This window comes from Gorilla gorilla, chromosome 6 (assembly GCF_029281585.2).
Source record: "Gorilla gorilla gorilla isolate KB3781 chromosome 6, NHGRI_mGorGor1-v2.1_pri, whole genome shotgun sequence".
In the NCBI taxonomy this organism is placed as follows: domain Eukaryota; kingdom Metazoa; phylum Chordata; class Mammalia; order Primates; family Hominidae; genus Gorilla; species Gorilla gorilla.
In genome coordinates this window covers 29,134,179-29,146,447 of record NC_073230.2, presented here as the reverse complement: position 1 = coordinate 29,146,447, position 12,269 = coordinate 29,134,179, and the positions used below count along the sequence as shown (strand labels likewise).

The 12,269-nt window shown below is 34.3% G+C and overlaps 1 protein-coding gene across 1 annotated transcript in view; it reads right to left on the bottom strand.

Annotated features, from left to right (window-relative positions):
• The window catches only part of DNAH11 (dynein axonemal heavy chain 11), a 359,011-nt gene that overhangs the window by 231,139 nt on the left and 115,603 nt on the right, over positions 1-12,269 (bottom strand). Inside the window, exon 30 of the mRNA XM_055347302.2 lies at positions 11,819-12,052. Within this exon, the coding sequence (XP_055203277.1) occupies positions 11,819-12,052 (234 nt within the window). The remainder of the gene's footprint in view (positions 1-11,818; positions 12,053-12,269) is intronic.

Here is a 12,269-nt window from a genome sequence, read left to right as displayed (position 1 = left end):
TAATTCATAACCAAGTGTTTATTATTCAGGAATGCAAAGTTGGCGTAACTTTCGAAAATTCACCACAATAACAGAATGGCATGGTCATCTCATGAGATTTGAGAAAGCTCAATGCTGATTTAAGATGCAAACTCTCTGCATGTGGTAATGGAAAGGGTTTTCCTCTATCTGATAAGGGGCATCTCCAAGAAACATTCAACTAACATTATATTTACTGGAGAAACATTACTCTTACCAAAGAATGTAAATGGACAAGGATGTCTCACTACCTCTATTCAACACTGTGCTGGAGGCCCGGCCAATTCAATAGCTCAAAAAAAGGAAATAAAGAACAAAAAGAAAAAGAATGGAAGAGAAGAAAACTGTCATTACTTACAGATGATGTATTTCTGTACACAGGAAGCCCTGTAGAGTATATATTTATTTAAAAACTACTAAATGTAGTAAGTAAATTTAGCAAAGCCCCAAGATATAAGGTGAATATTTAAAAATCAATAAATTTCTATGTACCAGCCAAAAACACTGGGAAATGAAATTTAAAAATTATTATATAAAATAGAATAAAAAACACATCAACTATCTAAAAATAAATCTAATGAGAAATGTGCAAGGCTTCTACATTGAAAACTACAGAAAACATTGCTGAGAGAAATTAGAGAAAACCCATATAAAGAGATACACCATGTTCTTGGGTTATAAGAACCACAATTATTGAGATGTTCATTCTTCCTAAATTTATATTTAGAGGCTGCCCAAGTCGCAATTTAATTAGGCTAAAATTAATCAGGTTTGTACAAATAAACAATGTGATGTAAAATTTGTATAGAAAAGAACTTCAAACAGTCAAAACAATCTTGGGGAAAATAATGAACAAAGTTGGAAGGTATATATAAAATGACTTTAAGGATTACTACAAAGCTATGGTAATTAAGAAAGGTGGATTTGGCATGAAGGCAGAAAAATAGATCAATGAAACAAGAGAATCTGAAAATAGACCCACATACGTATATAGTCAGTTGACTTTCAACCAAGGTACCACATTAATTCAATAGAGAAAGGAAAGAGGTATGGATTGCAGACCTAATGGGAAAAACCCAGAACCATGAAGCACCTTGAGAGAAACAGAAATATATTTTCATGACTTTTGGACAGGCAATAACATCTATCTCTCACACACACACACACACAAAAAGAAAAACGTTTTTAAAAAGACACAAAAAGCACTAGCCATGAAAAAAAATTTGATACACTACACTGCATCAAAATTATAAATTTCTGATAAAATATGCCATTAAGAAAATGAGTAGTCCATTTTCGAACAGAAAACTTGTATCCCAAATAAATAAAGAAATCCTACAATCAACAATTAAAAAAGACCAGGCTCAGTGGCTCACACCTTTAATCCCAACACTTTGGGAGGCCGAGTCAGGAGGATCACTTGAGGTCAGGAGCTCAAGAGAACCTGGGAAACATAGCAAGACCTACAAAAAGAATTTTTAAAATGTTTAACTGAGCACGGTGGTGCTTGCCTCTAGTCCTTGCTACAAAAGAGGCTGAGGCAGGAGAATTGCTCGAGCCCAGGAGTTTGAGGCTGCAGATTGTGCCACTGCACTCCAGCCTGGTTGACAGAGTGAGACCCTGTCTTAAAAATATATAAGGCAAATCATCCAATTGTTTGAAAATGGAGCAAAAGATCAAAAGATTTTAATAGATACTTCACAATAGAGGATGTACGAATGCTAATTACCCCATAAGAAGTTGCTCAACATCTTTAGACATTAGAAAAATGCCAGTTAAAATCACAACGATATACTATTTTATATCCACTGAAATGGCTGCAATTATAAGACTGACAATACGAATATGAGCGAGTATATAAAGCAACTGAAATTCGGTTACATTGTCCATGGGAGTATTAACAATAGAGAACTGTTTGACTGTTTCTTAAATGGTTAAATGTACACTTTCTCTGTGATCCAGCAATTTCACTTTTAGGTTTCTACCCAGGAGAAATGAAAATATATGTTCACAAAAAGACTTAATCCAGTAATGTTTAAAGCAGCCTTAGAAATAATAGTCTCAAACTGGAAACCCAAATGTCAAGTAACAAGATGAGTAGAAAAATTGTGGTACATGTATACAATGTATTATAGTAAGCAATAACAAATAATGAACAGCAAATACATGCAACGACAGAGATGAATCTCAAAAATATTTTCGTTGAAAAATGTGAGAGGTCTGAAATTTTATCCTACTTGCTGGCTAACAAGTCATGGATGCTGGCAGAAGACATGAGACTCCCAGGTCAGAGATAAAGGACAGTTTATTACAGCAATACCATGAGTAATATTAGAACATTAGCATTTGACTATCTCTGAGTACAAACTTTCAAAGGATATTCAAAGAGGGCTAGCACATGCAATGAGCTGTGTTACAAGAGAAACATTCTGGATTTAGGGAGTGCAAATCTTTTACAAGACAGCATGTCTGACATTTGCCCTAGGAAGAGATATTATTTTTATTACACTAAAAAATAAGTCAACATGCCCTTTGCTCTGGAGAGAGATACTATCTCTATTTTTAAGAACATTCACTATAAAAATATATCTGGAACAAAGGGCAGTCATTACCTCTGTTCATAAGATGTATATAAATGTAAGACCCATAAGCACTGTCTCCCAGTGTTAAGTAAAAAATCCACACAAAGAAGAAGATATGCTAACTTATGAGATCTGCTGAAAGAATTTTCTTTTGTATTTTATCTTTGTGTGGTTTTTCTATCAAGTATATTAGAACTTTATAGAAGGAGTGGAAAATCCTTACATCTCTGTTTACATTCCAGAACAGTTGATGTAACATGGTGTTTACCTTTCCCATGATAAAATCATTGAAACAGGGTCCTATTTAGGAAGGAGTGCCCATCTTTGACTACCATGATTACAATTTCAATTATTTCCATCGTTAATGGTCTACTTGAGTTTTCTAAATTATTTTGATTCAATTCTAGAAAAAGTATTCATAGAGAAACATCCATTTATTTTAGATTTTGACTTAATTATTAGCAAAAAAATCACATACGTACACAGTCATTTTAAAATCTCTTACAGGGATTATGTTTTTTCCCTATCCCTTTATTGTATGTTTTTGATTCCTTCTCTAAACTGCAAAATTTGTCAGTATTATTGGTCTGTTCAAGGAAACAACTCTCATGTTAATGGATCATATTGAAATCAAATGGCATATAGGGGTGACAAATCCTTTTTTCTCTTACCTCCATCTCTCATTGTGGGGATCTTCAGTTACTTCAGGATTTGTTCTGCTTCTTTCTCTAAAGCAGAGGTGGTAAACTATAGGCCATGAACCAAATTTGGCCCACCACCTGTTTTTATAAACACCATTTTATTACAACCCAACTATTCACTTACAAATTATGAATTGCTTCTTTGCAACCACCACAATAGAGATGCGTGCATGCAGAAGAGACTATGTGGCCCACAAAGACAAAATAATTACTACCTGATTCTTCCCAGAAAAAGTAGGCCAACTCCTGCTCTTCAGTCAAGACATACTCATGACAGAAGCCCTCTATAAATGGCTCACTTTGCTTGCAAAGCATTTCTCAGGGCTTTGCACTGGGGACAAACACCTCCACTAATAGCCTCTTGGGATATACAGGGGAGAGAAGCTGCTACAGTTATCCATTTCTTCTAGATTTAATCCTTATCACTAACCGTAAACTCCACATTTTTTATATTTGTTTAAGGTGAGTTCATAATTTATCTGAAATTTTGCTGGGTGAAAATTGGCTTACCATTGCAATAGCTTCCTCTTTTTATAGGTTTGGACTGATTTTCTCTGTTCTTAGTCAGCTATCAATTCAATTTCATGTGTTCCTAGCATTCCTCAAATTATCTGTTCCTGTATTTCTAGGAACACTATGTTTTTTTTCATATACCTTACCTGTCATTCAATGTAATCTTTGATGAGAGGGGAGGTAGAGAGTATGTGCTCTACTCATGATCTTGTGAGTTACTGCTAGATTATAAAGTATAAGGCTATCAGATCACATTGTTATATAAAGGCCAAAAAAAAAAAATACTTGTGTCCAATATACACTTGGTAGCTCCAGGCTTGACAGGCTTCTCTATTCAGGTAATAGGGCTGAAACAAGATAAGAATGCTACCAATATTGTATCCAAATTTTTTAAAAGAATTTCTTAGCAACTAAAAGTGATGCCAAAAATTGGCTTTCAGCAGCAAAATGAGGGTCTCTTTCTTATACGTATACTGGTATTTCTGAGTCTTTGTTGAGAGGGAGAGGATGGTTAATGAGAAAAGTTTTATATTATTTATCATGAGTTCTTAACAAAAGTCTCTGGGTAATGTCCCTGCACACTAGAGATATTAATTTTTTAAAGTTTAAAACACTTCTATCTCTCTTTTGATGATTTTCACACAGCTCAATAATAAAAGAGGAGTGGAGAAACTTTCTTACCATATCCGAAGCCTCCAAAACAAAACACTTTCACCAAGGAACCTTCAAATCTGGGAAATTAAATTTATCATACTTGCCACTTTTTTCAAAGACTCTGACAAGGCAGCGATATATATTCAAAATGCAGTATTTTTGCCTTTAATCCCAATGCTAATATGCAATCACCATAGATCCAAGGGGGAAATAGAGTTTAAAATTATTACCTTGGTTTGTTTATCTCACTACAATTTGGGATAACCAAGGAAAGGAATTACTGAAAGGAATTACTTATAATCATCAATTATACACAACTGTGATACCAGTTTTAAAATTAAGCTATTTTAAATGACTAAAGCTCATTTAAAAAACTGCTTACAGTATTAGTAAGAATAATTTTAATTAAAAGCACACTCCAGCAGATGGTTACATCCATTTTGAAAGGAAGAAAACTAAAAAGGTTTCAACTTAGATGCAAACATTTCTCATGACCCAAACCACAGCTTAGCAGAATTCAAATGTTAGCTTCTGTAATATACATGTTAGTGCCAGTCACAAAACTGAAACACTTTAGTAAAGGCATCTGCTTGTCTGGTCTGTCAAACATTTCAATTCATGCTAGAAGTGTTTTATAATTATGCGGATAAATGCTTTCTTCACAAATCATCCCTTTTCTCTACTTCTCATCCAACATGAAAAAAGAAGCACTATGTAACTCTAGAACAAGGTGGAAAACTTTTAAAAGATTTTAAGAGAAGAACACTAAATTCCATTAATTAGTTGAACCAGCCAAAGCTACTGGGATATGAATAATTTCATAAGAATGAGAACAAAAAAAAAGAACCAGCCCAATGTTGTTGACAGGGGAAGGAGTGGACACTTCTTATACACTGATATTGGGAAGGTAAATTTGGCACTATCTTGCAAAGAATTTGATCTAGCAATTTTACACCTGGAAATTTATCCTGAATAAATAAAAATACATGTAACATGTATATACAAGGCTGTTCCTTGCAGTATTATTAACGATAACCAAAAATGGAAAAGCAACCCAACTAGCCAGTATTACCAACAATAATCATCATAATAATAGGTGGTCTTGCAATATAGTAGATTAAATGAACATGGGCAATTTCTTTATTAACACAGAAATATGAAATAAAACAGAACATATCTAAATACAAAGTACACAGCCAAACATGAGAAAGGTAGAAAGGGGGAGAGGTCAACAGTAGAGTGAGAGAGAGGGAGTGAAAGGCACTAAGAGGGAGGAAGGGGAAGAGAGAGTGAGAGAGAGAGAGAGAGAGAGATAAAGAAAGAGAGGAGATTGATCCCTTCCTGACAACAAGAATGAGCCTCAAAGCAGAGAGGTATGATGAGGTCGATAAGCAAATGCCATGGCAGCTCAAAGAATTTGGACAGAGAGCCAAACATCTGGAGCTGAGGTTTAAATTGCCACATGGGGACAGAAATGTTCCCATTTCAGTTGTGCCTCTCATACTCCCTCAAGCAAGGCAGAAAGTTGGGACTGAGATGTTGAACATAAAGCTGAGATACTGAAGCATCCAAATTAACCCTGCTAATGTGATCAGAAAATCCTAAACTGAGTAATTGCAAAATTAATCTACAACTGGCCGAGGCAGTGGCTCACACCTGTAATCGCAGCACTTTGAGAGACTGGAGTGGGAGGATTGCTTGAGGCCTGGAGTTCAAAACCAGCCTGGTCAACATAGTTAGACCACCTCTCCATAAGAAAAAAACAAAAATTAGTTAGGTGTGGTAGTATGCACCTGTGGTCCTAGCTACTCAGGAACATGAGGTGGGAGGTTTGCTTGAGCCCAGGAGTTTGAGGCTGCAGTGAGCCATGATTTCTCCACTGAACTCCAGCCCAGGAAAAAGAGCAAGACTGTCTCAATCATAATCACAATCATCATCCAGAACTTAGAAGATCTACAGAAACCTGAAAGAATTGCGGGGGCGGGGGCGAGGGGAGATACACTGCAGGGACATTTGCTCAATTTAGGGAAGACAATTCCTACAGAAAAAAAAACAGACATAAAGATAACCTTTAAAAATGAACATTAAAAACAAATCAAATTTAACAGGAGATCCAGCCTCAGAACTAGAGCTAGTAGAACAATCCAAGTAAAACTATTAAACATCTCTTTAAAATAATTAATGAGATTAAAGAATAGAAACCACAATGAAAAGACAGGTGACCATAAAATTGATTTTTAAAAAAGCAAAAAAAAAAGAAACTTTGGGAAATTGAGATATAATAACTGAAATTAAACTGATGAATTGGGTATGTAAATTGAAGTGTTTAAAAAGGGAATCCTTGTACACTGTTGGTGGGAATGTAAGTTAGGGCAGCCATTATGAAAAACAGCATAAAGTTTCCTCAAAAAATTAAAAATAGAATTACCATATGATCCAGCAATCTGACTAATGGAGATATATACCAGAGAACTGAAATCAGTATGTTGAAGAGACACCTGTATCTCTTCAGCATTATTCAGCATTATGAAGAATCACTAAGCTATGGAATCAACCTAGGTCTCCATCAATGGATGAATAAAGCAAATATGGCAAATATACACAATGAAATACTATTGTGTCTTTTAAAGAAAAAGGAAATCCTGTCATTTATGACAATCAGGAGGACATTATGTGAATTGAAATAAGCCAGGCATAGAAAAACAAATACTGTATGATCTCACTTGTATGTGGAATATAAAAATGTCAAACTCCATGAATAAACATTTTTCAAAAGAAGTTATACAAAAACCAAAGGACAACTGAAAAAATGCTCAACATCACTAATCATCGGGGAAATGCAAATTAAAACCACAGTGAGATACTATAACAGTCAGAATGGCTATTAAAAAGACCAACAACAACACAGATGTTGGTGAAGATGCAGGAAAAAAAGAACTCTTATACACTCTTCGTGAGAATATAAATTAGCACAATCCCTACAGAAAACAGTATGGAGATTTCTCAAAGAACTAATAATAGAACCAGCATTTGACCCAGCAATCCCATTACCAAGTATCTACTGAAAGGAAAATAAGTCATTGCATCAAAAAGATATCTCTACCCCTATGTTTATTGCAACACTATTCACAATAGCAAACTTACGGAATCAACCTAAGTGGCCACTGATGGATGAATGGAAAAAGAAAATGTGACATATATATACAATGGACTACTACTCCACCATAAAAAAGAATAAAATCATGTCTTTTGTAGCAACATGGAGGGAACTAGAGGTCATTATCATCAGTGAAACAAGTGAGACATAGACTAATGTCACATGTTCTCACTTATAAGTGGGAGCTAAATAATGTGTACACATGGATATTGAGTGTGGAATGATAGACAATGGAGACTGGGAATCATTAGGGGGTGGTAAGGGGTGGATGATGAGAAATTAATGGACACACTATACATTGTTCAGATGAAAGATACCCTAAAAAGCCCTGAATTCACCATTATGAATTCAATGCAGGTAGCAAGATTGCACTTGTACTTCATACATTTATGCAAATAAAATTTTAAAAAATTTTAAATGAAAAAGTCCAATTTACATAAACAGCAAAATAGTAGTTACCAGAGGCTGAGGGGTAGAAGGTTTGGGGAGCTATTAGTCAAAGGACACAAAATTTCAGTTGGGAGGAGTAAGTTCAAGAGGTCTATTGTACATCATGGTGACCTCAGTTAGTAACAAAATAAAATATTTTTGAAAAGTGCTAAGAAAGTACCTTTAAACATTCGTACCACAAAAAAAAAGTGAGGTAACGCATATGTTAAATACCCTGATTTAGCCATTCCATGATACATACAGATATCAAAGCATCATGTGTACACATAAATATACACAGTGTTTACCTTTCAATTAAAATTTAAAATTTTAAATAATGGAATGTTTAGGGGTAAAGATTATGGTATCTGCAACTTCCTTTGAAATGATTCATAGATACAAAATGAATTGATGGATGGTTATAGGGTTTGATAAATGACATATTATAAAGAAAATAAAACAAGATATTAATTGTAGAATCTAAGTGGTAGGCATACATGTTACAAAATTCTTTCAGCTTTTCTGAATGTTTGAAAATCTTTCTTATAAATTACTGAGGAAAATGTATTAAATAAGTTGTGTACCACACTGGACACCACCATCATTATTGTCATAGCATTAACAATAGCCAGCCCTTACATAGCACATGAACTAAAACACTATTTAAAAATAGTACTTGGCCAGGCACAGTGGCTCATGTCTATAATCCCAGCACTTTGGGAGGTCGAGGCAGGTGGATCATCTGAGGTCAGGAGTTCGAGACCAGCCTGGCCAACATGGTGAAACCCTGTCTCTACTAAAAACACAAAAATGAGCTGGGCATAATAGAGGGTGCCTGTAATCCCAGCTACTCAGGAGGCTGTGGCAGGAGAATTGCTTGACCTGGAAGGTAGAGGTTGCAGTGAGCCAAGATTGTGCCATTGCACTCCAGACTGGATGACAGGAGCGAAACTCCATCTCAAAAAAAAAAAAAAAAATAGTATTTTCCATATACTAAGTAATCCTTCTAATGATCCTACAATCCAAGTACTGTCATTGTCCGTGTTTTGCAGATGATAAAACTAAGGCATAGAGTAGCTAAATAGCTTGTCCATAGTCACATAGCTAATGAATAGTAGAAGCTGAGATTTGAGTCTACTTAATCTGGCCCTGGATTCCTCTTTCTTCTTAATCATATGCTACAAGGAAAAAAGTTTTATCAGAACCACAAAAAGAAAGAAACCTTAAAATTATCCCAAAACAAGACAGATAGCTTATAATGGAAAAATAATTTGAATGACATAAGATTTTACAATAACAATAATAAAAGCCATAAGATAAATGGAAAAATATTTTTCAGGTATTAAAAGAAACTATCAACTTAGAATTCTATACCCAGCTAGATTATCAAAAAGGAAGTCAAAATAAAGACAAGGGACCAGAAATTTTCCTGTAACAATTCACCACTGCACAAACTCCTAAAATATATTCTATAGAAAGAAGGGAATTTAATTCACAAATAAGGAATCAGGTGAAAAATAAACAAAAAAATGAGCAAAGTCATTGGTAAATATGTTGGTAAATCTAATTAAGATCTGAAATAATAATACCACTCCCACCATAATTAATGGATAATTTAAAAAAATAAGGTTTAAATGACTACATGTAAGATGGGGAGTGGAGAACAGAATAAATGATCCTAAGATTCTTGAGGAGAGACGTCAAGATCTATTAATGATTAACTAGAATGTAAGTGCCTGAGTGGAGGAACATCGCTGCTAGAATCACAGAACCTAGAGCAGTGCCTGATAAGAAGTTAGACAACCAGAGTAAACCCAAACAAAGGAGAAGGAAGAAAATAAATTCTGGTATATCCATATAAAGAAATAATATTCAGTCACTTTTAGTGTGGATCTGATGTATATTTACGACAAGAAAATATGTAGATAATATATTGAGCGAAAATATAAAGTAATCAAATAAATGTATGGAATGTAAAAGAATTTTTTAAAATGTGTATCTATAGACACAGATACATAGCTACATAAATAATTACACATATATAAATAGCTACAGATTTATACATGTTTATACCTATAAACAGGCATGTCTATACATTCATAAAGACAGATAAAGATAGTAAATAGAGAAAAAACTTTTGATGTTTGCATGCCAAAATGTTAATAATTTTTCTCCTGAAAATGAATTTATGGGTGTTCTTTAAATGTTATGTCCCTTCTTTTCATTTTCTGTGACTGTATTTTCTTTATCATCTTTAACAGCAAAAAATAACAAAGAAATAAAAAAAGCTGATATAAATAATAAATAGCCATAAAACATCATTTAACCTTATAAGCAATAAAACAGTCTAGAAACAAAAAAGACAAGTTGGAGATAAGAGTCAGAAAAAAAACAGAGTAAAATAAGTAGGAATATGCTTGTAGAAAGATTTAAGTTTGAGTAGTGATTGAGGATAGCTGAAATTTAAAAGAGGATATTATTTTAACCAAGTATTTTTAAATGTCCTTACTTAAATGCATAATGAAAATGGTCATAATAAAAGCATAAATATCAATAAATTAACTAACCAGAGGCTATTTTATAAGAAAGGCAAAGCAGAATTGCATTTAATTAATTATCTCAGTTATTTATGTCCATGAAAAAAAATTTAACTACTCAGCTTCAGCATCCAAGTGGTAGTTACTAGAATTGCAAAGATGGCACCGTAGGAAGAAACCAGCCACTTCTTTAAATTGAATCCTGTAACTTCAAGCCTATTAAATGGAAACAATTACCTTATCTTCCTAAGAGTGTAAAATCAAGAATTTCTTTTTCTCCAAAAGTAAGTGGTACAAAAACTTCTTTAGTAATATAAATAAGTTGGGTGGTCGCTACGCAAGATTGAAAGAGTAAAATTAAAAGGAATAATCCACACTTGAATCTTCAAATGTGTTAAAAATACAAGGATCACTCACTATCTAAATCTATTTGATTCTTAAGTTATTGAAGTAAAAGTACTGCTAAAGCAGAAAAGGAGTTGATGAGGAGCATCGGGAAGCATTCTAACTCAGTACCAGGAAGAGGGTACAATCCTACCAGGTTCACTTATAAACTGTGCAACATTGGGAAAGCCACTTCATATTTATGGATTCAGATTTTATCCACTGAAAACCAGAAGAGTAGACAAACTAATACTTAAACTCCTTTTCAAGCCTAATATACTCTGATTCTATAAGACCAAAGAAAGACTACATCTCTGAACTGTTATATAGCTCACAGCACATATTAAGATGAAAGACTTAAGGAAAGGTCACAGGATAACTGGGATCAATAAAATAGAATTCAAAATAGATTATTTTTCAAAGTTCTCATCTGTAATTTATAATTAACAGAAAACCAAAGCCCATGAAAATATTTGCTCTTGCTGAGCCAACCTCCACCATTTTGAATAATGCAAATCATGCACATATTTTCTAATAAATACATGATCTGCCTAGTTGGAGAGTCTTACACAGAAGAAAATAAGCATGTACAGTATCTAGTATGAGTGCTATCCTAGAGCCTTAGAAGACAATAGACACGATGTACTTTTTAAAAACCCATATAGAAATTTAGAAGGATACCACAAAGGTAAAAAATGATTTAACAACTGATTGCTAAAATCTTCCCAGCATAGTATTTTGCACACAGATGACACTCGGTAAATGAATGAGTAAAAGAATGAATGAAGCAAGCTTACATCTTGAAGTTCCTTTATGTCTCAAAATCACAAATCTATATAATACCTGTTTTTTATGGAAATCCTTCAGGGCTGTTTCGTAGCCTTCTTCCAGTCTACTGAAGGCTATTCCTACATCTGTGGTCCACCATATTTGTGAGCTGGTTAGTGCAACTTGAGCCGGGAAATCAAAAATCCACAGTTCCCTAGGTTTCTCCTCGTAGGCCACTATGGCTTCTGTGATAGAATGACGCACCGTTTCTTGCATAGTCTGTTCAAGTTGCAGAAGCCATGTTTCCACCTTTGGAAGCAAGTTGAAATGTTATAACACAGGCTTAACTATGGAAGGATAATTTCATCCTCCTACTGGCTCTAAGGCCACGCAGAGGGTAATGCCCCAGGTGGATTCATTTTAAACCCAGGTAGAAAACTGCAAGAGGCATAATTCAAAGGGGAAAGTGAACAACTGATTGGTGAAATCTTTCTCCTACAGGAACCTGCCTTCTCCCAGGAATAAT